This window comes from Dendrobates tinctorius, unplaced genomic scaffold (genome assembly GCF_039654945.1).
Source record: "Dendrobates tinctorius isolate UK_male_01 unplaced genomic scaffold, ASM3965494v1 ptg000086l, whole genome shotgun sequence".
NCBI lineage: Eukaryota > Metazoa > Chordata > Amphibia > Anura > Dendrobatidae > Dendrobates > Dendrobates tinctorius.
In genome coordinates this window covers 5,011,361-5,038,639 of record NW_027361754.1, presented here as the reverse complement: position 1 = coordinate 5,038,639, position 27,279 = coordinate 5,011,361, and the positions used below count along the sequence as shown (strand labels likewise).

Below are 27,279 nucleotides of genomic sequence, written 5' to 3'. Positions count from 1 at the left end.
TGTCCAAAAGGACGCCCAGGACAGGCATTGCTCGTCTTCAGTAACACATCAACATCAATTGATAGTTGGAATAAATAGACTGCATTCATCACCACATCTTCTTAAAGTGCAGGCTTTATTTTCAAATGTAGGGGTGTGCAGTATGAGGTTCTGCGGAACAGTATGAGGTTCTCTGCCCCCCCCCCCCAGGTTTGATCCTGACATCGCCCATGGTGTGAATGTAGCCTGGGGATCTAGGCTTTGTGTTACCTGAGATAAGTCATAGTGAGATAGATTATATATATATATATATATATATATATATATATATATATATATATATATATATATATATATATATATATATATATATATATATATATATATATATACACACACACATAGTACAGACCAAAAGTTTGGGCACACCTCATACAAAGAGTCTTGTTTTCTTGACTATGAAAATTGTAGATTCACCCTGGAGGCAGAGGCATCAAGACTATGAATTAACACATGTGGAATTATATAGTTAGCAAAAAAGTGTGAAACAAATGAAAATACTGTATGTCTTATATTCTAGGTTCTTCAAAGTAGCCACCTCTTTCTTTGATTACTGCTTTGCACACTCTTGGCATTCTCTTGTTGAGCTTCAAGAGGTAGTCACCAGAAATGGTTTTCACTTCACAGGTGTGCCCTGTCAGGTTTAAGAAGTGGGATTTCTTGCCTTATAAATGGGGTTGGGACCATCAGTTGTGTAATGCAGAAGTCTGGTGGATACACAGCTGATAGTCCTACTGAATAGACTGTTAGCTGCTTTTTTATTGCCATAATACAAATTCTAAGTAAAGAAAAACAAGTGGACATCATTACTTAAGAAATGAAGGTTAGTCAGTCTGAAAATTTGGGAAAGTTTTGAAAGTGTTCCCAAGTACAGTGACAAAAACCATCAAGTGCTACAAAGAAACTGGCTCACATTTAGACCGCCCCAGGAAAGGAAGACCAAGAGTCACCTCTGCTGCGAAGGATAAGTTCATCCGAGTCACCAGCCTCACAAATCGCAGGTTAAAAGGCAGCTCAGATTAGAGACCAGGTCAGTGCCACACAGAGTTCTAGCAGCAGACACATCTCTACAACAACTGTTAAGAGGAGACTTTGTGCAGCAGGCCTTCATGGTAAAATAGCTGCTAGGAAACCACTGCTAAGGACAGGCAACAAGCAGAAGAGACTTGTTTGGGCTAAAGAACACAAGGAATGGACATTAGACCAGTGGAAATCTGTGCTTTGGTCTGATGAGTCCAAATTTGAGATCTTTGGTTCCAACCACTGTGTCTTTGTGCGACGCAGAAAAGGTGAACGGATGGACTCTACATGCCTGGTTCCCACCGTGAAGCATGGAGGAGGAGGTGTGATGGTGCTTTGCTGGTGACACTGTTGGGGATTTTTTCAAAGCTGAAGGCATACTGAACCAGCATGGCTACCACAGCATCTTGCAGCGGTATGCTATTCCATCCGGTTTGCATTTAGTTGGACCATCATTTATTTTTCAACAGGACAATGACCCCAAACACACCTCCAGGCTGTGTAAGAGCTATTTGACCAAGAAGGAGAGTGATGGGGTGCTACGCCAGATGACCTGGCCTCCACAGTCACCAGACCTGAACCCAATCGAGATGGTTTGGGGTGAGCTGGACTGCTGAGTGAAGGCAAAAGGACCAACAAGTGCTAAGCATCTCTGGGAACTCCTTCAAGACTGTTGGAAGACAATTTCTAGTGACTACCTCTTGAAGCTCATCAAGAGTGTGCCAAGCAGTAATCAAAGCAGAAGGTGGCTACTTTGAAGAACCTAGACTTATTTTCAGCTGTTTCACACTTTTTTTGTTAATTGTATAATTCCACATGTGTTAATTCATAGTTTTGATGCCTTCAGAGTGAATCTACAATTTTCATAGTCAATAATATTACAGCAGAGGTATATAACAGCATCCTAAAATTAAATAGCCGTGACTACATGCTGTTTTACAAAATAGACAACTAAGGTTCCATCATTTATGCAATAGAGAAAGAAGGTGTGGAACAACCACACATACGACATCCAGATCCAAATTATTAGCAAAAATCACTTTATTGAAAAACATGGACAGAGCAGGGAAAATGGGGGAGCATGTGCAAGGGAAATAAAGTGCAACAGTGCTGAAAGACGCACCTAACCCGACAAATCTAGCACAAAGATATCAATATGACTAACTGCAAATACACAGTAATTATAGAGTTGGATAACAAGTGCCGCATTAATCTAGTTTATAATAATCTCCACATATACATACTTGTTAAAATAAGGTAACCGTAGGGTAGGCTCTCATAGATTAAAACAGATTGCACCAGTTATAACCATGGAACCAACCCTTTCTATGTGCCTATTATAGTTCAATAGCACCACTAAATAGGCAACAAAGTGTGTTATTTATACTGCACAGGGTTTGGGGATGGAGAGGTAATATAATTATCACCAATCTCAGACATAGCTGACATCATATCCCTTGGCCATGGTATCACGAGGCAATGACAAGTGGGAATATACATTTAGATGTAACAAGAACATATCCCCCGCAAGTGAGAGTACAGTGAGCTAACACAGGACATGCCAAGTGAAGAAGGGGGAAGGAGGAGAGGAGAGGTATCCTCAAAGTTACCTCTGCGGGCACCGGTGCGGTCAAGCAGGCTGGCGGCGCGTCTCCCCGACGCGCGTTTCGGAGCGAGGCTCCTTCGTCATAAAAATGATTAAATGTCTGATGTTCACATAAATTTTTCACTTAAATATAAGCAATATATGTGGGAGTCGGAGTCATGGAGTCGGTGTAAGGGAAACTGAGGAGTCGGAGTCGCAGGTTTTGCTTACCGACTCCACAGCCCTGGTGTCATCAGCATAGAGGTGATAATGAAAACTGTGAGATTCTATGAGCTGTGCCAAGCTGAAGATGTAAATAGAGAAGAGCAGGGGCCCTAAGACTGAACCTTGCAGTACTCCGACAGATAGGAGACGAGATGGTGTGCGAGTGGGAGATGCTGAATGTCCGGTCTGTTAGGTATGATGAGATCCAAGATAGGGTCAAGTCTGTGATGCCAAGAGATGAGAGGGTCTGTAGTAATAGGGAATGGTCCACTGTGTCAAAGGCAGCAAACAGGTCCAGGAGGAGGAGGACAGAGTAGAGTCGCTTGGCCTTGGCGGTTAATAGGTCATTGATGACCTTAGTTAGGGCAGTTTCAGGGGAATGGTGTGACTGGAAGTCAGATTATAAGTGGTCAAAGAGGGAGCAAGAAGAGAGGTGGGAGGACAGTTCAAGATGGACGTGTTGTTCCAGTAGTTTCGAGGCATAGGGGAGAAGTGATATAGGGCGATAGCTAGATACAGAGGATGGGTCAAGAGAGGGCTTTGTAAGGATAGGTGTGATTGAGGCATGTTTAAAGCTTGAGGTAAAAACACCAGTTGTTAGTGATTAGGTTGAAGAGATGGGTTAGTGCTGGGATGAAGACTGTGGTGAGGTTTGGGATGAAGTGGGATGGGATCGGGTTAAGTGCACAGGTGGTGAGATGTGATCTTAAGAGTAGAGTGGAGACTCGATCTTCTGTAATGGTGGAGAAGTTGGTTTTGGAGGAGGAGGGCTGGGCAGTTAAGAGAAAGGGCTCTAGGGGGTTGTCGACCCAAACTGTCTGTTATCAATCTTCTGCTTGAAAAATGAGGCAAAGTCTTCAGCTGAGATGAGTGGAGAGGGAGGAGGTGTTGGGGGACGGAGGAGAGAATTGAAGGTGTTGAATAACTGTTTAGGGTTGTGAGACAGGGAGGATATGAGAGATGAAGTAGGTTGGTTTGCTGCAGCGAGTGTGTCCTGGACAGTTTGAATGCGATGAAGTCCTCGGAGTGTGATCGTTCTATCTCAGCTCAGCAACCCTGGAAGCCCATTTCAGTTCTTTGATTAGGCTGGTGTGCCAGGGCTGTCTGTTGATTTTGCGAGCCTTGGTATGTGTGAAAGGGGCAACAGTTTCAAGAGCTGCAGATATAGAGCGGCAGCGGCATCCACATTGTGTAGGGAACTTATGTCTGTAAGATGGAGGAGGGATTCAGACAGTGAATGTAGATTGAGGTCTTTAAGATTTCTGCAAGGGTGTGCAAATTTGTGGCATGGGATTGTGGACCTGAAGAGGAGAGGGAAGAGAATGTAAGTAGGTTTTGGTCAGAAAGAGGAGGAGGTGAGTTAGAGAGGTTGGATAGGGAGCAGAGGCGGTTGAAGATGCAGTCCAGTGTATGGCCATCTTTGGCTGCAGATGACCATTGATTGAGGCTGAAGGAGGAAGTGAAAGAAGTTTAGTAGCAGCTGAAAGGGAAGTGTTAATGGGGATGTTGAAGTCGCCCTTGATGATAGTGGGGATGTCAGCGGAGAGGAAATGAAGTAGCCAGGTGGAGAAGTGGTCAAAAAAAGGTGGTGGCTGGCCCTGGGGGGGTGGTAAATGACAGCCAGTTTGAGAAGGAGTAGATGCGCACAGAGTGCTCCTCAAAGGAAGGGAGGAGGGTAACAGAGGGTGGCACTGGGATTAGAGTGAAGGAGCAGTTATCTGACAGGAGAAAACCAACTCCTCCACCATGCTTGCGGCAGTGGTGGGGAGTGTGGGAAAGGTGGAACCCACCATACGAAAGTGCAGCAGGAGAGACTGTCAGAGGGGGTGAGCCAGGTTTCGGTGATGGCGAGGAAGGAAAGTTTGTTAGTAATGAAGAGATCATGGATGTAGGAAACTTTGTTGCACACAGCGCGAGCATTCCATAGAGCTCCTGTTAGTGGGACTATGGGAAATGGAGATTTGTTGTGTACATGCTGCGGAAAAATCCGCGCAGACTTGCATTTTATTTATTTTCCGCAGTATGTCATTTCTTTTTGCAGATCTGCAGCTTTTCTGCACCCATTAACTTCCATTGAGTCAGGCACATCCGCAGCAAAACCGCAGGTGTAAAAAAGATCTGCAGATGTGGGTGCGAGAAACACTGCAGATCGCGAGGAGGAAAATGTGTGGGCGGAGGTCTGCGTGTATGTGCCGGTGTCTACGCGTGGGGGGTCTGCGGGGCTGTGTGTGAGTCTGCAGGGGGGTGTAGGCAGGCATCATCTGATGGGACTACTAGTCCCATCCGGCTATGCCTGCTTTAAAAAAAACAAAAAAAAACACATACAGTACCCATATAGTACATACTTACCATATACACCTAATCCCCGAAGCCATCGATCATCTGCAAATAAAATGTAAATAATAAACAAACAATATACTCCCTGTGTCTGAAATAATCCAATTAATAACTATTGTCCCACGACGATCTCCCGTGGAGAGCTGTCACAGGGCTCCGGTGATACAGTGCGGAGGATTATCTCTGTCATTGTATCACTCCGCCACCGACAGGTCATCTGAGTTCATCCTGTCACTTGCGGCACCGCAGCATGAGAATTTTCTCACGCTGTAGTGCTGTAAAGTGAGAGGCTTAACCCTCCCGCAGTGCATCATCGGAGTTATCTCCAGTCAGTGTGTCATCGGAGGCCCTATAGAGCGGTCACATCTGCTGATATGACTGCTCTATTGGGGAGATCGTCGTGGGACACTCGTTATTAAAGGGATTACGTCGGACCAGGGAGTGTTTGTTTTGTTAACTATATTTTTAAATTATTTTACAGGAGATCGATGGCTTCGGGTCTTTTTTAACCTATTAATAACTAGGATTAGTAATGGATAGGCGTCTTATTGACGCCTCCCCATTATTAACCGGGCTTAATGTCACCTTACAATCAAAGGTGACATTAACCCGTTATGCCACCGCTACACGGCAGTGGGAAGAGAGAGGCTAAGTGCTGGAATTGGCGCACCTTAGAGATGTGCCATTTCTGCATTTCTGGGGCGGCTGTGGGCTGGTGTTTGTAGCCGGGGGGGGCAATATCCATGGCTCCTTCCTAGGCTATGAATATCGGCCTGTAGCTGTCTGGATAGCTTTCTGGCTGTTAATTATAGGGGGACCCACCCCACGTCATTTTTTTTTTTTTTGGGGGGGGGGCGCTATTTTAATAGCCAGTGAAGGCTATGCAGACAGCTGCAGGCTGATATTCATAGCCTGGGAAGGGGCCATGGGTATTACCCGCTTCCTAGGCTATAAATATCGGCCCCCAGTTGCTGGCTTTACCTGAAAGACTAAAGCCTTGGCAGACCTATGGTCTGTAATATATTTGATAGAACGTGCATTCAGGTGCGATGCAGAGGAGTGGTCTATGCTCATCTTGATCAGATAATTAAGAATGAGCCAGATGCATGTGATCAAGGCAATGTAAACAAGCTCATAAATAATATTGGGGTAAAGCAGGGGTTAGTTGAGTGAATGCTAGTAGCAGAGGAAAGAAAAGTTTGTATGGAAAGTTGGGTGACGTACCTGTGGGGAGAATAGGCAAGTGGACATGCTGGTTAGAGTGTGATGGTGGCAGATGGCAGGGCACAGTCTGTATACATCATCATTCTGGATTAATTCTGAGCATCACACTTGTATGATACACACTGCAGACAGTGCTCCTGCTCTGGGTTAAGGTTTGGGTTGCAGTAACTTCTACTTCTTACTCCATAGACTCTGGTGACACTGAGCAAGATGGCGCTCCAGTGTCCCAACCACTGTCCCAGTTCCGAGGGTCTTCGATGCCACCTCTGGTCCGAGCCCACGCATTCATCACACTCGGTGAGAAAACTGCACATTTGTGTTACAGGTTATCATAGGAAAAACCTGCAGGTAATGAACTGTGACAGCCAGCAGAATAGTGAGTGCAGCTCTGGAGTATAATACAGGATGTAACTCAGGATCATTAATGTATGCGCACACAGTGACTGCACCAGCAGAATAGTGAGTGCAGCTCTGGAGTATAATACAGGTTGTAACTCGGGATCAGTACAGGATCAGTAATGTATGCACACAGTGAATTCACCAGCAGAATAGGGAGTGCAGCTCTGGAGTATAATACAGGATGTGATGTGTACCCAGTGGCTGATATTTCTGTTGACTTATTCTATATGTAGACTGTATAAATCCTCGTTCTGCACTTTCTCCCTCAGGGAAGTTGTGTCTCCAGCACGAGGATCTGGCTAAGAAGTGTATTCCTGCTCTGGCTCGAGAACTGGAAGTATCGAATGACATGGCCATCCGCAACAACGTGATCATCGTCATCTGTGACCTGTGCGTTCGTTACACTACGATGGCGGACAGATACATCCCTAATGTGTCCGTGTGTCTCAGGGACAGAGACGCTTTCATCAGAAAACAGACCTTGATCATGCTGACCAATCTGCTACAGGTGAGCGGCGCAGTATTTCCAGTGCAGCTGAGGATATTAATTTCTAGCCATTAGTAATAACAATATGACCAGCTATAAACCACCTAAATAATGCTTTGTGGTCCGCCAGCCCTCCAGGGATGGGGTGTCCTCACTTTGCGCCTATGAGATCACATCAGTTTGTATGCTCATTGCAGGAGGAGTTTGTGAAGTGGAAAGGATCGCTGTTCTTCCACTTCGTCAGTGTCCTGGTGGACCCAGACCCCGATATTGCCCGGTAAGTCTCTGTGGTGTCGGGGGGCCAGGCCTCTGCTCTGTGCGGGGATCTTACCCTCCGCTCGCACCTTTTAGGCTTGGGGAGTTTTGCTTGGTTCATCTTCTCCTGAAAAGGAACCCAGTGATGTTCTCGCAACATTTCATCGAATGCATCTTCCACTTCACTTCCTACGACAAACACGAGAAGTACAACAAGTTTTCACAGAGTGAGAGGTGAGTCCCTAATGCCTCCACCACATCGTTTCCCTCTGGACACGCTGACAGCCAATCTGCATTTTAGGGAGAAGAGACTTTTCTCCCTGAAAGGGAAAGAGAACAAGGAGAAGCGGATGAAGATCTACCTGTTCCTGCTGGAGCACTTCACAGACGAGCAGAGGATCAACCTGACACTGAAGATCAGCGAGAACGTTCTAGGTACGTCTGCACCCGACCATAACCTAGGCCTTGCCTGTGGCTCTGCAGCTGGAACTACAAGGCCCAGCATGGCATGGAAGCAGCAGGCAGTCATATCACTCTGGGACTTGTAGTCATGACGGAGAGCCGCAGGTCAGACCTTATCCTCCCAGACCTTTGTGTAAGGGTTGATGGCGGTGCGTTAGATCTTCTGACTATTGAAAGAGAAGTGGAGAAAAAAACAGGATTGCTTCCTGGTGGGGTCCATGCAGTGATCACTGTCCTTCTCCCTCTGGCCGCAGCGTTCTTCGTGGATGGTCTATTACCCATCGACATGGAAGCCAATGAGCTGCTGTCCGACATCTTTGAGATCATGAGCTGCAAGGAGATTAAGTTATCGGCAATGAGATCAAAACCCGGAGAGGACATCGGCGGTGGGGATGATGATGAGATGGCCATGGCTGACGCCGTGATGCAGGTGGCACAGAAGAAGCTCATTTCCCAGGTAACGTGGTAACTTTGACGGCCGTGGTGTCTGTGCGCCGGTTCTGCTGCATCACTTGCTGTTTCTTCTCCCTGCACAGGTCCAGAAGAAAAACCTTGTAGAAAACATCATCCCCATCATCTCGTCTCTGAAGGGCATGTTGGAGCAGCAGCGGAGCCCGGCGCTGCGAGACCTCATGAACTACTTGCGGGTAGGTAGCGGTGCAAAGAAGCCACAAGGGTCGTATGTACCGATGTGACGACGTTCTGCTCTACCTGCAGGAGGTGATGCAGGACTACCGGGATGAGATCAAGGACTTCTTCGCTGCAGATAAACAGCTGGCGGCGGAGCTGGAGTACGACATGAAGATGTACGAGGAGCAGCTGCAGAGGGAGCAGGAGAAAACAACTGCAGGTGTACCAGGGAGTCAACAGGTGAGGGGGACATGTTCTTCGGCTGTACCTGGGAGTCCAAGGGTGAGGGGGACGGGCACTGCGGCTGTACCAGGGAGTCCAGAGATGAGGGGGGGAACAAGTGCTGCCGGTGCTATGCCACGAGGGTGGGGCCTGGGTGTGCTGGGTATAGAGGGATAGATTATCCCTATAGGTGGTTGTATTGATGGATCCTCCGCTGTGACAAAATAGGAGCTGCAGCATTGTTCTGCTTCCTGAGATGTCCAGTTTGATGGTTTCGGCTTATGCTACTAGTTGGGGTTCACGAGCGCTTCTATTCACATTAACCTCTTCACCCCCAAGCCTGTTATCACCCTCCTGACCAGGGCCAAAGGTTATAACTCTGGAGCTTCAACGGATCCCGGTGATTCTGAGATTAACATGCTGTCCTTCATGATAGCGGTAACATTTGTTCAATATGACTTGCATTTATTTATGGCAAAAAAATGGAAATTTGGCAAAAATTTTGCAATTTTTAATTCTTATGTCCTTAAAGCAGAGAGTGGTGTCATACAAAGTAGTTAATAAATAACATTTCCCACATGTCAACTTTACATCAGCACAATTTTTGAAACATAATTTTTTTTTCTTTTGTTAGGAAGTTATAAGGATTAAAATTCGAACAGCGAGTCCTAATTTTTCCAACAAAATGTACAAAACTTTTTATTTTTTTTTTTGGACCATATCACATTTGAAGTAAGTTTTGGGGGTCAATATGACAGAAAATACCCGAAGGTGACACCATTTAAAAACTGCACCCCTCAAGGTTCTCAAAACCACATTGAAGTTTATTAACCCTTCTGGTGCTTCACATGAACTGAAGAATGTGGATGGGAAAACTGAACATTTAACCTTTTTATTTTTTTTTTTTATAAGCCCAACCCCCCCCCCCCCCCGTTCACCCATGACAACACCACCTGAGAGTGATCCGCCCCGCAAGGACAAGAAACATTTCTTTACCCAGCCCTGTCCCGATCATGGAAGAGCAGGCTGTATACCTGTGGTCCGGCCTTCGGGGTACTGGAAGCGCCATCCATGGCTCCGGGGGGCTCTGGTGTACATGCGGGTGGCAGAGAACCTGATGTGTGGCATGTCTCAGTACACTGTGCCACCCTCCCCCGTCTGTACTGGCTGCTATCAGCTGCCGTTATACAGCACCCTGCTGGCTGGGATGATGGGCACGCTCTGCTGACGTCAAGAGCACAAGGCACACTGGGAATGGGTGTGCCCAACTGATGTCAGAGGGGGCGCGCCAAAGAAAAAAGATGGCGGCGCCCTAGGCAAAAACGCCATCAGGACTTGCACGTCCTGGTTTTTGGCAGATTACAGATGGGGAGGTGTAACCGGGGAGAGCGCAGTGGATCCCCCTTAAAAGGAGGTCACTGCCACAGAACAGCGCTTATGCTCGAGCTCTCACTCTGTCATAGAGGAACATAGACAACAGCAGCAAAATCTGCCACAGCTTCCACCACCATCACCAGCTCACCATCGGTGTGGGCATCGTAAAGGGGGCAGCTTCTCAAGTGACAGGAGCAGCAGCCGTCCCAACCAGGAGTGGAAGGTCGCAGGACTCCTCGGTATCCAAGAGGGGTGTAGTATGTACCTGTGAACTGCCTCCGAACCCGGTAACCTTAAAGTAACAGTGGGTGGTGAGTGATCTCCGTAAATGTCACCATTTTTAATTGGGCCCTGTTCTTTGTTTAAATCACTAGGAGCCTAGAAAAATCAAGTGCTAAGAAGAAGAATAGTGTGCTATGTAAAACCCCGCTAGCAGTATACTGGCAGAAGAGTCTGTTTTTTGTATGCAGTCTGTACAATCAGGGAAGAGACCCCAAACTTTGCTGCAAGCCTTAGGCCTGTTATCAGGGCTGAGGTGGAAGGTTCCCTAAAGACCCTTTAAAAAAAAAAAAATGGAGTAGTGAGTGCTCCTCCTCTGACAGTGATAATGGGGTGGCAGACCAGGCTTCCCAACTGAGGACACTGATGGGCTAGTCAGCCGTTGGGTCGACAATGGGCCTTTAAAGAAGAGAAGTCATCAAGGTCCCTGGAGGACGTGATGTTTGAGGGTTGGAGGAGAGGAGATGGCGCACCTTTACGGTTAATAGTAAACTCCAGGTGCTCATTAATGAAGAGTGGGGAATAAAAACAGAAAGGACTGGTGTCTTACCCTCATTTTCAGATAGGAGATATCCTTAGAGGAAAAGGACTCTGAGATAAAATCCCGAGAATTGATGGGAGCAGTGGCTAAGTCATCAAAGAGGTCGTCTCTGCCCTCTAAGGACTCCGGGGTGCTCAGGTATCCACCAGACAAGAAAGCGAATTGATACCTAAAGCACACCTGGGAGTCAGCTGCAGGGGTCTGAAACCAGCGGTGGCTGGAACCTTCACCACCCGCTCCCTTATGATTTGGCTGCAACAAGTAGAGGAGCAGCATAAGGACAAGACCCCTGAGGAAGGAAATCCTGCCAACATGCCTTCTACATGGAGCCGCAGCGTTCCTGCCGGACACTTCTGCAGTCTCTGTGAGGCTAGCAGCTAGTTCGGGAGGGCAATCAAATATGGCCAGATGAGCCTTATGGCTAAACTGCTTTACAGGGGATTTGCAGTGTAAGAATAGACTATGCACCGTTCCATGTGATGGGACAATGTCTATTTGGGAAGAAATTAGACGACATACTGGAAAAGGCCGGTGACAAAAAGAATGGCTTTCTCGGATTCCGTAGTGATGCAGGAAAGTTTTCTTTCAGAGAAAAAGATTTAATAGGGGACATCCTCCAGGGGAAAGAATGAAGTGGGAATTTAAGGGCAGAAAGGAAGCCGGATTTATGGTCTGTGGCCCCTCTTCATCTTCCAAGAAGACCTCCCAATGGTGCCAGGTCAGCAGTAAAGGGAGGTAGAGATCATGGGTCTAATAAAAAGCAGGTTCTGTGCGAGATTCCTGGAGGAAGAAAAGGAAAGGGGATTTTATTCCCCTTTTTGATTAAAAAAAAACTTCCTTCAAAACTATCATTAATCTGATGAACCTCAACCGGTGGATAAAAAAAAAACACTCCTTCAAGATTGAATCGGTCATAAAGCTGCTATATCACAACTGTTTCATGGCGGTCATCGACTTATAGGATGTGTATTACCTCATCCCAAATCATCTGGACCATCAAAGATCTCTGAGATTAGCTCTTTACATTCAAGGGAAATCAAACATTATCCATTCAGAGTTCTTCCATTCGAGTTGTCAGTGGCTCCAAGGATTTTCACCAAGGTAATATCAGAGGTGCAACCTACCTTCACACTGAACACAATTCTCATCACATACCTGGACGATTTCCTTATAGTGGGAAGATCAGAAGACTACTGCACATCACAGATGTGAGAATCGTCCTGCAGGATCTTGGCTAGATGGTGAACACTCAAGTCAAGGTTAAGACCAGAGAGGATAGGTCCCCTCTAGACCTGGTTCTGAACTCCAAACACCAGACCTGTCTCCTACCAGAGGACAAAATAGACAAGATGGTGAACCAAGCCTCACTAGCAATAGATCGTCTGAGAATGACCCCAAAGAAAGCAATGTCCCTGTTAGGATCCCTGACATCCTACATACCAGCACTAAGAAGGGCCCAATTCCACATGAGACTGCTTCGGTGGGAAATTTTGTCAGCACAGAAATAGCAAAAAGGACATTTAGAAGGGAAGGTGGATCTTTTTTTGACATTCAAACTCTTGGTGGGCAGGCAGAGGAAATTTGACATCTGGGGTCCAATGGGTAAGGCCAGTAGATGACATACTCACAACCGATGCAAGCAACTTAGGTTGGGGGCACACCTGAGAAATCACATAATTCGGGGGACCTAATCATCTCTTGAGAGAATCCAGGCATTGAACCTGAAAGAACTGTAGGCTGTGGAAAAGGCTCTAAAAGGCTTTCTTCCCTTACTTCTGGGTCGCCATGTCTGGGTCATATTGGACAGCTGGGCTATGGTGGCATTATCCATCAACAGGTGGGAACAAGGTTCCACTCTAATGATGGCAGCAAGCAGGCTTTTCAGCTGGCAGAACACCTTTTGTTCCTTACAACACTGCATATAAAGGGGGTAGAGAACACCAAGACCGACCTGAGCCGCGAAAGGCTGAAACGGGCAATGGGCTTTAAAGTCCAAGGTCTTTCAGCAGATAGGTCTTCATCCGGACGTTTCCATGTGCGATCTATTTGCCAACAAGCAGAACAGGAAGGTAAAGTTCTGTTCACTAAACCCAAGAGAAAATCTGTATATAGTATATGCCCTTCAGGGCCCTTGGAGCTTCAGGATCGCCTGTGCCTTCCATCCGATAGCGATGATTCCAACAGTCGCAAGGAGGATCTGGCAAGGGTGATTCTGATTGCTCCATTCTGCCCGTGTTAAGGGCAGTGACAGATCTATAGATCCTGCAGGAGATCCCAGACTTTATCACTTAGGGTCCAGTAGACCACTCAAGTGAAGGGCGTCCATCTAGCAGCATGGAATTTGAGTTTCTCACCAAAGTTCATCTCCACCCTGTTAAAAAGAGTAGAAAACCGATAACAAGGATTTACAGCAGGACGTGGAAAAAATGTTTCTAGGGGATAAGGTTTCAGTGGGTCCTGTTCTAGAATTCCTGAAGTCAGGGTTGGAGCTAGGACTACCGACTAGTACCCTCCAGGTGCAGGTCTCGGCCTTAGGCATATTGTACAATTGTAATCTCACGGCCAATAAGTGGATTTCACGGTTCATAAAATCCTGTGGTGGGTCCAGGCAGGTCACAATCCCGAGAAGTCCACCATGGGATCTAAATCTGGTGACCCAGATTACCTTGCTAAAGTAGCCCTAAATTTTACAGGAGGCAAAAAATTATTCTGCCCTCCTTTTGTAAAAACCCTAAGAATTCCATAAGTTAGATGTCAGAGGGACGCTGTTACAATATATGTCTGATCAGTGGAGGAAGGGTCAGTCCCTGTCAGTAGCCTTTCAGGATAGCATAATGTGGTACGGTTTATCCAAAGGTACCATTGCCAGGGATCAGGGAGGCCATTAGTTTTTTTACACTACGAGTGGTGTTCTGGCTTCTGAAGGCATCAAGGCTCACTCCACCAGAGCCGTGGCAACTTCCTGGGCAGGAAAAGCGTAGGTATAAATTAGATTTGTAAGGCCGCTACCTGGTACTCACCATCCACCTTCTTTAAATACTAGAGACTGAATCTGTCCTCCTCGGCTGACTTGACCTTTGGTAGAAGGGTGCTGCAAACGGTGATCCCTCCCTAAGGTGTTTCAATTCTCCAGAAATCTCAGTTGTTCTGTCATGGGTGAAAAGAAAACGCCAAGGTTACTTACCGGTAACTGTTTTGTGTTTTTTTTTTTTTTCCAGAGCCCATGACAGCACCCGTATATTCCCCCCTCTTATCACCATATGGGTGTGCACTATAGATTGGGTGATTTTGTGTTAGTTATGTATGTAATTAATCTGGAGGTCCTCTCATGATCTGTAACCTAACTGATGCGGGGAGGGGTACCACCCTTCTATTTCAGTAGCTTTCCTGTTCTTGGTGGACAGATCCCTCTCAGGTGTGCTGTCATGCGTTATGGAAAAATGGATACCGGTAAGTAACCTTGTGTTTGACAAATTTTACTTTAGACCCCAATTTTTTTTTTTTCTCGCAAGGGTAACAGGAAAAAATGGATCCCAAAATTTGTCCTGCAGTTTCTCCTGAGCATACAGATATCCCATATGTGGGGGCAAACCACTGTTTGGATGCACGGCAAAGATCAGAAGGGAAGGAGCGACGTTTGACTTTTTGAAAGCAAAATTTGCTGGAATAATTAGCGGACGCCATGTCGCGTTTGGAGAGCCCCTGATGTGTCTAAACAGTGAAAACCCCAGAAAATTGACACCATTTTGGAAACTCTCTCCCTCAGGTTACTTATCTAGATGTGTAATGATCACTATTTTGCCTCCTGGAGTGCAGATTTTCCTATAATAGTTTGCAGACTCCTTATAGAGATCCCCTTAGGCTACTTTCACACATCAGTTTTTTGCCGTCAGGCAGGATCCGGCTATTTTTAGAAAAAACGGATCTGGCATAAATTTTGGAGAACTGTAGAGACGGATCCGTTTTTCTGCTGGATCCGTCTAGCAGGTTATATCTGTTTCCTGGGGGCTGGCCAATTGGATCTGAGCATGCGCAGACTTAAAAAAACGGATCCGGTGGCTGGATCCGTCTTTCTGGATCCGGCGCCCATATACTTTCATTGTAGCAAAAAGCCGGAAGCGTTGGATCCGGCGCTTCCGGCTTTTTCGCCGGAGACAAAAAACGTTACAGTAGCCGTTTTTTCCAGACGCCGGAATGAGACAAGTAGCCGGATACGGCAAAAAACGGATGAAACGCAATCCATCCGGCGCTAATGCAAGTCAATGGGGAAAAACTGGATCCAGCATTGCATTTTGCCGGATCCGGTATTACAAAAAAAAGCCGGATCGCGCCTGACGGCAAAAAACTGATGATGTGTGAAAGAGGCCTAAGTGCTAGAAGAGCAGAATCCCTCAAGTGACCCCATTTTGGAATTTCTACTCCTTGGTCAATTTATCTACAGGTGTAGTGAATATTTGACTCCATGGCTGTTTTCCAGAAACAGGAAGCAGTGGATGTTACTGAGTAAATTGCAAACTGCCGTTGTAGTGACCAGTACGCTTTAGTGACCAGTACATTATGCCCAGCTCATACTTCTGGAGAAACACACCTGTAAATTAGGAGGGCTCTCATCATTAGAAATGCCAAACATGTGGGCGCTAAATGTTTAAGCACACTGGGGCTCAGAAGGGAGGGGGCATTTGGATTTGGGAGCGCTGAATTTCTTTTTGGGACCGAGAAGCCATTTAGCTTTTCCAGGGCCTTTGTGCTACCAGTAACGTGAAAGTCCCCTACATTTCCGTTAACAGATGACTGACCTGAGTGGGGACTTTTTTTTTGTGGATTGAGTTGAAGCTTTAATTGTGAACAATTTACATAATGTTTGGGGTCAGCGTTATCTGGCAGTCTACGCTGAGCACATATTTTGCGGTTTCCATCTAAATCTCTGAGTGACGTGACAGATGAAACCCCTTAGGGATCCACTCACTATGAGGCAGTAGATTTACTCTGGATTCCGTCTGTTTTCTGTTCAGCATTGTCCTTTTCAGAAGTGCACAATATTGTGGCCGACGGCACTTTTATTCAATACTAAAAATACTGATACCACCGGATCACAGGTCCTATGGCATCCACAGTTCCTCCATCTGCCTCATCTGTATAGTGGGTACGGAAAGCATTCAGCCCCTTTAAGTTTTTTTACTCTTTCTTTCATTGCAGCCATTTGGTAAATTCAAAAAAGTTCATTTTTTTTACACTCTGCACCACATCTTGACTGAAAAAAAACCAAACTGAAATGTAGAAATTTTTGCAAATTTATTAAAAAAGAAAAACTGAAATATCACATGGTCACAAGTATTCAGACCATTTGCTCAGACACTCATATTTAAGTCACATGCTGTCCATTTCCTTGTGATCCTCTTGAGATGGTTCTACTCCTTCACTGGAGTCCATTTGTGTTTAATTAAACTGATAGGACTTGATTTGTAAAGGCATACACCTGTCTATATAAGACCTCACAGTGCATGTCATACCAAATGAGAATCATGAGGTCAAAGGAGCTCAGAAACAGAATTGTGGCAAGGCACAGATTTGGCCAAGGTTACAAAAGAATTTCTGCAGTACTCAAGGTTCCTAAGAAGTCTTCCTAGACCTAGCCGTCCAGCCGAACTGAGCAATCGTGGGAGAAGAGCCTTGGTGAGAGAGAGGTAAAGAAGAACCCCAAGATCACTGTGGCTGAGCTCCACAGATGCAGTAGGGAGATGGGAGAAAGTTCCACAAAGTCAACTATCACTGCAGCCCTCCACCAGTCGGGCCTTTATGGCAGAGTGGCCCGACGGAAGCCTCTCCTCAGTGACAGACATGAAAGGCCGCATATAGTTTGCTAAAAAAACACATGAAGGACTCCCAGACTATGAGAAATAAGATTCTCTGGTCTGATGAGATGAAGATGGACCTTTTTGGTGATAATTCTGAGTGGTATGTGGGAAGAAAACCAGGCACTGCTCATCACCTGCCCAATACAATCCCAACAGTGAAGCTGCAGGGACAGGATGACTGGTTGCAATTGAAGGAAGCATGAATGCGGACAAGTACAGAGATATCCTGGACGAAAACCTCTTCTAGAGTGCTCTGGACCTCAGACTTGGCCGAAGATTCACCTTCCAACAAGACGATGACCCTAAGCACACAGCTAAAATAACAAAGGAGTGACTTCAGAGCAACTCCGTGACCATTCTTGACTGGCCCAGCCAGAGCCCTGACCTAAACCCAATTGAGCATCTCTGGAGAGACCTGAAAATGGCTGTACACCAACATTGCCCATCCAACCTCATGGAACTGGAGAGGATCTGCAAGGAGCAAGGAAGAATGGCAGAGGATTCCCAAATCCAAGTGTAATAAACTTGTTGCATCATTCTCAAGAAGACTCATGGCTGCACTAGCTCAAAAGGGTGATTGTACTCAATACTGAGCAAAGGGTCTGAATACTTATGACCATGCGATATATTTCCGTTTTTTTTTTTTTTTTTTTTTAATAAATTTGCTAAAATATCTACATTTTTGTTTTCTTCAGTCAAGATGGGGTGCAGTGTACATTAATGAGAAAAAAATTAACTTTGTTTCATTGCAGCCATTTGGTAAATTCAAAAGAGTGAAAAATTTACAGGAGTCTGAATACTTTCCGTACCCACTGTAGGGAATCTTCCTCCTAGGCTTCTGTCTGAATCACGTGTTTCAGAGATTTACACGGAATGGAAACCCTGGTGTAAGCGCTCAGCGCAAGAGCACAGATTAAATGTGAGCCGAGCCTTACTGCGATCTTTGGGTGACAGAATGAACAAATCAACAGCATGTGAAGAATTGATTTTATTTTTTTTACACCGTTCATGAGATATAAGCGATTAGACGTTTGTATTATTCGGGTCGGTACGATTACACCAATACCAGAATCATAGCGGGTATTTATGTTCGGCAGCTGTCACACACTAAAAGACTCTTTGTTTTTGAAAAAAAAAATAAATTTCATCCCCATATTTAGACCGCTATAATTTTTCCAAATTTTGGACCACAGAGTCTTGTGAGAGCTTGTTTTTTGCGGCATGAGTTGACGTTTTTAATCGTACAATTTTCAGGTACAGGACATTTTTTGATCAATTTATATTCTGATTTTTGTGAGGTAGAATGAACAAAAATCAAGAATTTTTTTTTGGCAGGAATTTATACTGTTGTGTGTGGTAAAATTGTTAAGGCAGCTTTATTCTTGGAGTCCGTGCTAGTACAGTGATACCCCATTTATATTTTTTTTGTGTGTGTTTTGGTGCTTTTACACACACTATTTTACAGAAAAAAATTATTTTTGCATCGCTTTATGCTGAGAGCTATAACCTTATTTTTCCACTGATGGAGCTGTATGGCAGCTTGTTTTTTGCGGGACAAGATGAGTTTTCAGCGGCACCATTTTTATTTACATTTGTCTTTTTGATCGCGTTTTATTCCAGTTTCTCTTCAGCGGTATGATGATAAACTATTGTGTTTTGCCATGGTTTTTATTTCCTTTTTTTTGCAGTGTCCTCTTAAGGGGTTAACTAGTGAGACAGTTTTATAAGTTGGGTCATTCTGGACGCGGCGATACCAAATATGTGTTTCCTAAGAATATTTATGGGCACAATATATTTTTTAATTTTTGTGTGTGTATAATATATTACTGCTCAAAAGAATAAAGGGAACACTTAAACAATAGAATATAACTCCAAGTAAATCAAACTTCTGTGAAAGCAAACTGTCCACTTAGGAAGCAACACTGATTGACAATCAATTTCACATGCTGTTGTGCAAATGGAATAGACAGCAGATGGAAATTATTGGCAATTATCAAGACACCCTCAATAAAGGAGTGGTTCTGCAGGTGGGGACCACAGACCACATCTCAGTACCAATGCTTTCTGGCTGATGTTTTGGTCACTTTTGAATGTTGGTTGTGCTTTCACACTCGTGGTAGCATGAGACGGACTCTTCAACCCACACATGTGGCTCAGGTAGTGCAGCTCATCCAGGATGGTACATCAATGCGAGGTGTGGCAAGAAGGTTTGCTGTGTCTGTCAGCGTAGAGGCTGGAGGCGCCACCAGGAGACGTGGAGGGGGCCGTAGGAGGGCAACAACCCAGCAGCAGGACCGCTACCTCAGCCTCCAACAGGCCACAAATGTGCATATGTCTGCACAAATGGTTAGAAACCGACTCAATGAGGATGGTCTGCGTGCCCGACGGCCACAGATGGGAATTCTGCTCACAACCCAACACCGTGCAAGACTCTTGACATTTGCCATAGAACACCAGGATTGGCAAATTCACCACTGGCGCCCTGTACTCTTCACAGATGAAAGCAGGTTCACACTGAGCACATGCGACAGAGTCTGGAGATGCCGTTGAGAGCGATCTGCTGCCTGCAACATCCTTCAGCATGACCGGTTTGGCAGTGGGTCAGTAATGGTGTAGGGTGGTATTTCTTCGGAGGGCCGCACAGCCCTCCATGTGCTCGCCCGAGGTAGCCTGACTGCCATTAGGTACCGAGATGAGATCCTCAGACCCTTTGTGAGACCATATGCTGGTGTGATTGGCCCTGGGTTCCTCCTAATGCAGGACAATGCCAGACCTCATTTGGCTGGAGTGTCAGCAGTTCCTGCAAGATGAAGGCATTGAAGCTATGGACTGGCCGACTCATTCCCCAGACCTGATTCCGATTGAGCACATCTGGGACATCATGTCTCGCTCCATCCACCAACGTGACGTTGCACCACAGACTGTCCAGGAGTTGGCGGATGCTTTAGTCCAGGTCTGGGAGGCGATCCCTCAGGAAACCATCCGCCGCCTCATCAGAAGCATGCCCAGGCGTAGGGAGGTCATACAGGCACGTGGAGGCCACACACACTACTGAGCATCATTTCCTTGTCTTGAGGCATTTCCACTGAAGTTGGGTCAGCCTGTAATTTGATTTTCCACTTTGATTTTGAGTATCCTTCTAAATACAGACCTTCATGGCATATTAATTTTGATTTACATTGATCATTTTTTATGTTTTCTTGTTCTCAACGCATGCCACTATGTAATGAATAAAGATTTGCAGCTGCGATATTTCAATCAGTGATATCTACGATGTGGTATCTTAGTGTTCCCTTTATTTTTTTGAGCAGTGTGTGTGTATGTATGTATGCATGTATATATATTTTTCTCTTTTTCGTTTACTTTTTTTCTCTCTCCCACTATGGGACTTTCACTTTTTGCAGTCTGATCGCTGGTATAACATGGGGATTCAGGAGATCTGCTTTACAAACTGTCAGCGCTGCACTGACAAACTTGCTGCACAGTGCTCTGAACATGGGCCACCATGGCAACGATCGGCTCCTAGTGATGACATTGCGGGGGCGATGAGCAGAGGGTTAAAGTTCCAAGCATGGTGCGGGCACTGAGTGCTGGGTGTCAGCTGCCAGAATCAGCTGACACCCATTTCCGGTCAGCTCGCTGCCTCGCGCGATGACAGTTGAGATGGCTGACAGCAGGTTGTATTCTCTCCCACCCGTGTCCAATTGCTATGATTGGCTGATAAATTTTGACCAGCCAATCACAGCGATATCAGAGTTTTGTTTGTTTTGTTTTTAAAAAAGTGACCTGCTGTGCTTGGTCTGTCTAAGGGCCCCGTCACACATAGCGACGCACCAGCGATCCCGACAACGATATTACCTTGTCAGGATCGCTGGTGTGTCGCTACATGATCGCTGGTGAGCTGTCAAACAGGCAGATCTAAGCAGCGATCAGGACAGCGACGACGCAGGTAACAAGCGTGCACGTCGCTTAGTTACCCGCTGTGTACCTTAGATACCAGCGTGCTGGTGCAGGGAGCTGGTTGCAAAGCTAAACAGTGGGTTTCTAAGCGCCGCGCGGCGCTTAGAAACCCACTGTTTATCTTAGATGCCAGATCCCAGCGCCAGCACGCTGGTATCTAAGGTACACAGCGGGTAACTAAGTGACGTATGCCCTTAGTTACCCGCGGTTTACATTGGAAACCAGCATCCAGCTCGCTGGTCTCCCGTCTGCCACACGCAGCGATGCGTGCTGGCCAGCGGGAGACCAACGATCAAAAAAATTTCCAGGGTATTTGAGCACGATCAGCGATACCCGGCGGGGGGGGGTCGCTGATAAGTGCCACACACAGCGATCTCGCTGGTGAGATCGCTGTTGCGTCACAAAACTTGTGACTCAGCAGCGACCTCTCTGTGTGTGTCGGGGGCTTAAGACCACTTCAATGGATGGGGTGATCGTGACGTCACCTCTCCTGATTAATCCCTGTGGCACTCATTGGTCAGTAACTATTATTTAGCCAGTCTGCTCCAAAGGGATTACTCTAAAATAGTGCTCACTGCTCTGCATGCCCTCTTTTCCTCAGAGTTGGCGCATAGAGCCGGTTGTAGATCCCACTGTGTACCTGAGAGAGAGAAAATAATTTATGATCTGTGTGACTGATCTGTGATCCCAGCAGTTCCCCCAATCTCTGATCCAGCTCCCACCACCCTCTCCCTATCAATTGTATTTTTTGTGCACTTTTTTATTTAGCTTATTCCATGTGTGCGGCGTCCTGCACTGAGCACACAAGCTCTTCCCGTGGCTGCAGCACTCTGATCAGTTTTGCTGCTGATCAGAGTCTGCGCCAAGGGACTTTTTTTTTTTTTTTGAGTAGCGGATGTCACAGTGGAAGTGATGTTTTATGGTTTTATAAAAGAAAAAAATTACTGTTACTCTTCTGAAAATAAAAAAATAGGGCTAAAAGAACATTTTTGTGGAAAAATGTGATTTTACTTTTCACGGCTCAACATTATAAATTTCTGTGACGCACCTGGGGATTCAAGGGGGATTAAAGGTGCTCAACACACATCTAGATAAGTTCCTTGTGTGGTCTAGTTTCCACATTAGGGCCTCTCCAAATGCAACATGGCGTGCACCCCAAAAGTGCTTTTCCCACACATATGGGATATCTGTGTACTTAGGAGACATTGCACAACTAAACAACTAATGGGGTCCATTTTCTCCTGTTACCCTTGTGAAAATAAGAAAAATCTGGTCTAAAGTAAAATTTTTGTGAAAAAGTGAAATGTTCATTTTTTTTTTTTTTTTTCTTTCCACATTGCTTTAGTTCTCGTGAAGCACCTGAAGGGTTAATAAACTTCTTGAATGTGGTTTTGCACCCTTGAGGGGTGCAGTTTTTAGAATGGTGTCACTTTTGGGTATTTTCTGTCATATGGGCCCACCAAAGTCACTCAGTTTTGTCAATTTTGTTGGAAAAATGAGAAATTGCCGGTAACCCTCATAACTTTGTAAAAAAAAAAAAAAAAAAAATTGTGCTGATGTGAAGTAGAAAATTGGCCTGGCCATGCAGGTGAAAACAGGCTTTGGGGTGAAGGGGTTAATATGCCTTTAGCACCTTCCTTCCCCATGAAATGCTTGTACAACCTAGGGAGTGCAGGCTCAGGATTAGTGCGCCGATTGTATCACGGCGTCTCAGCACTGCCACTCTTCCCTCTATCCTTCTCCTGGGGTGTTGCACCTGGACGCCGGCCCCTTCAGTACAGGATGGGTTGCAGGGCTTTGTCCTCACTATTCTCTGGTGTTCATAGGCCGCTGCTGACAGTGCTGGTTCCCCACAAAACCCAGCTGCTCTCTGCTCCCCTCTGCGCACCATACTGGAGGCCCGTGGAGAGGGGCTATCTACACCCATTACACCCTTGGTCGGCTCCCTTGCAGGACAAGGCTTCCGGACGAGGTAAGTATCAGACCTACATGGTTTGGCTCCGATCCTGGGCCTGTCTGCTGACGGCTCTGTCTGCTCCTTCAGGGAGATGTCGCTCACGACCATCGCCATCCTCAACTCTGCAAAGAAAACCGTGGAAAAGCAACGGAAGCTAAGCAATAGAATCGGAGCGATGCCGTTAACTCCACACTCCTCCAGCAGCAATAAGCTGGGTATGCACAGAATGCGTTTATAGGGCTGCATGGCATGGTACAATGCTGGCATCACAGGCATGGTGAGGCCGGGTACATGCCACCTTCTTAACCCTGGTCCATCATTGATTTTTTTTTTTTTTTACCCTGTAGTCACATTCAGCAGCTCCGACCAACGATCCAACTCGTCCCTTGACGAAAGGGCCATCAGCACTCCAGAGAGTGAGTATGCCACCACCTCTGAGCCGGCCCCATCCCCTGCACCAGACATGGGCCGTATATGGCGGCAAGTGTCAGGTAGAGGTTAATTCCATGTCCCACGTTTATATTTGCAGGAACCATTAGTAATGTGACTTTTGGTGCCGGGGTGAGTTACATCAGTGCCAACCAGACGCCAGACGAAAACTTGAACTCTTCACAAAACCAGGAAAACGTTCTGTGCATGGCATCTCCCGACAGTCCGTGAGTACTGCGAGTGCAGACAGAATTTGTTGTCCCAAAGAAGTTTTTGCAGCAATTATTGTGATTCTTCCACCGGTGTGCCAAGATTTGTGTTTTTCTTCTATCCTCTTAGGGCCCCGCAGCCGGAACTATGGAAAGTGGAGTCTCCACTGCAGCGGAGAAGCGCCCGCCGGGTGCAGTCTGCCCGAGAGCCATTTAAGACGCCCAACTAGATGGAGCAGTGCGGGGCTTGGCCTCTTCCCTGGTGTCAGGCACTTTGTATATATTTGTGTGTCCCATTTCTGAGCTTTGCCTTATTTTGCACTTGTCCTGTTAACCATGTTGATAATCATATGTTTCTCTCACTGTGTTTTTGGAGCTGCAGATTCCTGTAAACACTTTATAATTCTTGTTAAAAGGTTTTCACACTGGTTCTGTGACCGGATTGTGGCATGTTTTAAGGAGAATAAAAAAGATTTTTTAACTTTTTTTTCTCATTGGGATGTTGGCTTTGTCCGTGCACTGCTGGTGAAGACTGTTGCAGAAGAAAACCTGTACCAAAAAATAAAACTTAAATCTGGCATTTGTCGTTAACATGGTAGACTGGCAGATCTCATGTCCCAGGCTAACAGAGGATGTCATGGCACCAACCTGGAGAATGTTTGTTTGCCTTGAAGCTCATGTAGTAGTCTGGCAAAATGGCTAACGCTCAATGCTGTAATAGTGAAGGGTTAAAGCTCAATGATCTATAGGGATACTGAAGAGCAAAAGTGTTGAGGACACTGAAAGGGGAAGCATTGAGGCCTGACCCTTAAAAGCCAAGACCCTACATGGAATGCTGGCGTTAAAGGAAACCAAAATGTTGATACTTCACTGCTTCGACCTGGTGGCCTCCGTTGTGTGAACATAGACCATGGCCAAAGGCTCTGAGATCTTTCATTAACAGCCAATCAATAGGGTGGAAAGGAGGTCGAGCTGCACATGAAGAGGCCAAAGGACATCCCAATGTGAGGCTGTTGGGTGGGCTGGCATGCCCCTCGCCGAGCAGATGGTGTCCAACTTGTCTCTGTTCACAGAAGCTGGAACCTTGTGGTTTATGTAATAGTAGAGACCATCAGGACAGGCAACTGCTCCTCTGGGGTGAGTGTATCCCTCTATGAGAATCTTCGCCACCAAATTATCCACTCCTGAGAAGTGGAATTTGCACTTTTGTCCAACACCTGAAACATGGTGGTCCTGATCAGAAAGGAAAAGCCTGCGATGTCTGGATTGGGCACTGAGCTCATTGTGGAAAGATTCCTTTTTCCGTGACGCAGGTTGTTGCCCATCTCCTCTGGATTCTTGAAGGCACCGGCTGCTAAATGACTGCAACAAAGCCGAATGGTGGCATTACACTGGATGGTGCAGGATGTCAATCCCCCAATTATACCAACCACCACTGCTAATGATCAACCATTGGGGCTGCCACTGAATGTGTTATCCTGTAAACTAAGTCATTTTTAATGCAAATGATCACAAATTTCTATGTATTTGGGACTTTATATGTCCTGCAGGGACCACAAGGTCACGTTGGGTCTAAATGATGACCGAGGCTTTGCACACCACAATTATGTTGTATATACATTATGTATGTAGGGAATGAATTATTTTTAGGCCTAGACTGGGGAATCCATTGTTTGTTTCCATCTGTGGGTACAGAGAAATATACATGCATCAAGGATGGAGCAGGAAACCTTGACGCCATCTGTCCACAATGACAAAGATAACACTATAGTAAGGCTACATCCCATGCTCAATATTGAGGAAAGAGTCAAGCACATCTAAAGAAAAAAAAAAAAATCAAGCTTTATTATAAATCTACTGTATATCTTTAAAAGTCCATATGTGAATAATGGTATAGAAACCGCTCTAATGGCACCCTTAGTTATAGAGGATGTTTGAAATATATATTTTTTAATCTTTGGATATGCTTATGTAATTTTTTCTCAATATTGGACACTGCAGTCTGGTCAGCAGTCTTGGACAAGCACTCCAGACACTTGAGTACTACTGGGAGTTTTTTTGCTTTTGGCATATGGACTATGTACCATGCTCGATGAAGAGCAATGTCAAGCCTTTTTGCTCGGGCTGACGGGGACATTGGTGAGTTCAGTACATCTGCAATAACAATGAAGATCAAAGATGTTAAATGATAAGGCTCTGAGCTAAGTTATGTTCTCCCAGTAGTTAAGGATTTGGCTTATGTGGGTCTGGATGGGGTTCGTGGCCCATTTTTTCTTTTAGGATTGGGACACTGTTTAGAGGATGGTCACCTTGTCAGTGAATAGTGCTGAGCAGCCCCATAGGGAATTCAGCAGCAGATGGCCATGTGCACTGCTGCTCCAGCCTATGGGGGGGGGGCTAAAGGATCCTAATTTGATGCAGCTCCCCCCCCCCATAAACAAGTTATCACCTATATATAGAATAAGTCTGCAGTTCCAACCCCCCCCCCCCCCCCCATAAACAAGTTATCACCTATATATAGAATAAGTCTGCAGTTCCAAGCCCCCCCCACCCCCCCCCCCCCCCTCCCCTCCAGCACGAGCACTGTGTACTGCAAGGATTCGCCGGTTTCAGACCCAGGAACGGAAGGTGTGTACCTACATATATAAATCACCAGTTGGGACTTCCGGCCGCTGTCCCCAAATCCCATAAGGCACTGTGGCAGTGTCACTTGCGCAGGTGCAGTTACTACGCTTGTGTGGGAATAGCTGTGACATGTATGTCACCGCTATTCCTGCACATGCTCAGTAATAGCCATAACTGCATGCTCTACCCACGCATGCGCGGTAACAACGCGGCTGTTACTGCACCTGCGTGGGGAATAGCCGTGATGTCTGTGTTTTTACTTCTGCAGCCGCAGTAATAGCCTTACGGCCAATTTCACCGCACTCCTGATGCGATGGCATCGGGCCTATTTCTAGTGAGTTATACATGCTAGTTGGTGTGGCCTCGCTCCATACACTTCTATTGACATTAGGCCACACCCCATCTATTAATGCATCTGGCCAGTAAGCGTGTCCAACTAGAGGGCGCAGCCTTGCTCCATATAAGTGTGGAGAGCAAGGCTGCACCAACTGGCCAAAGTCATCTATAACTCATAGCCTCTGGTCCCGGGCCTGAAACCAGCGAGTCCTCGCAACACACAGTGCTTGTGCTGGGGGAAGGGGGGAATCATATGGCTGCAGACTTATCAGTTTTGACCAGACAACCCCTCTACCCCTGGGGTTTCTTTGTGCAGGTAAACACCTAATTTAGGCGTTAGACCGGGGTCACACTTGCGAGAAACTCGCACGAATCTTGCGTCTCAATACCCAGCACTGCCGTCGGCACTCAGGACCGGAGTGTGTGGCTGTGTGTATTTCTATTCAGCTGAGCGCTCTGGTACCGAGTGCTGCCGGCAGTGCCGGGTATTAAGATGCAAGACTCGTGCGAGTTTCTTGCAAGTGTGACCCTGGCCTAATTCTGAGTCTTTTACACATAAGCTATTTATCATTGTAAGCGCAGGGGTCTCAAACTCGACAGAGTAAACGAGTCACACATAAAAAAAAATTTAAGCTGGTGGGCCGCATTCCTTTCAAACTTAATACAGTCACAATTGATAGCGGTATCTAAGGGGTTAAACGGCCGCGATCGGTGCTAATACCGATCGTGGCCGTTCAAATAGGTTGTGAGCTTTGATGTACAGCTTACCTCAGCGGATGATAGCGCCAGCTCACATGCAGAGCAGACATTATCATCTCACTGTACACGC

General features: G+C 46.1%; 1 protein-coding gene across 2 annotated transcripts in view; it reads left to right on the top strand.

Annotated features, from left to right (window-relative positions):
* NCAPD3 (non-SMC condensin II complex subunit D3) overlaps window positions 1–23,975 on the top strand; it is an 80,460-nt gene extending 56,485 nt beyond the window's left edge. For both annotated transcript variants that reach the window (XM_073584964.1, XM_073584963.1), the window contains exons 22-34: window positions 6,620–6,727; window positions 7,099–7,337; window positions 7,514–7,593; window positions 7,668–7,805; window positions 7,873–8,006; window positions 8,288–8,490; window positions 8,570–8,680; window positions 8,751–8,903; window positions 22,721–22,866; window positions 22,939–23,066; window positions 23,199–23,267; window positions 23,381–23,507; window positions 23,620–23,975. In XM_073584964.1, coding sequence (XP_073441065.1) covers window positions 6,620–6,727; window positions 7,099–7,337; window positions 7,514–7,593; window positions 7,668–7,805; window positions 7,873–8,006; window positions 8,288–8,490; window positions 8,570–8,680; window positions 8,751–8,903; window positions 22,721–22,866; window positions 22,939–23,066; window positions 23,199–23,267; window positions 23,381–23,507; window positions 23,620–23,719 — 1,736 coding nt within the window. In that variant the 3' untranslated portion in view covers window positions 23,720–23,975. The remainder of the gene's footprint in view (window positions 1–6,619; window positions 6,728–7,098; window positions 7,338–7,513; window positions 7,594–7,667; window positions 7,806–7,872; window positions 8,007–8,287; window positions 8,491–8,569; window positions 8,681–8,750; window positions 8,904–22,720; window positions 22,867–22,938; window positions 23,067–23,198; window positions 23,268–23,380; window positions 23,508–23,619) is intronic.
* Window positions 23,976–27,279: the final 3,304 nt, after the last annotated feature.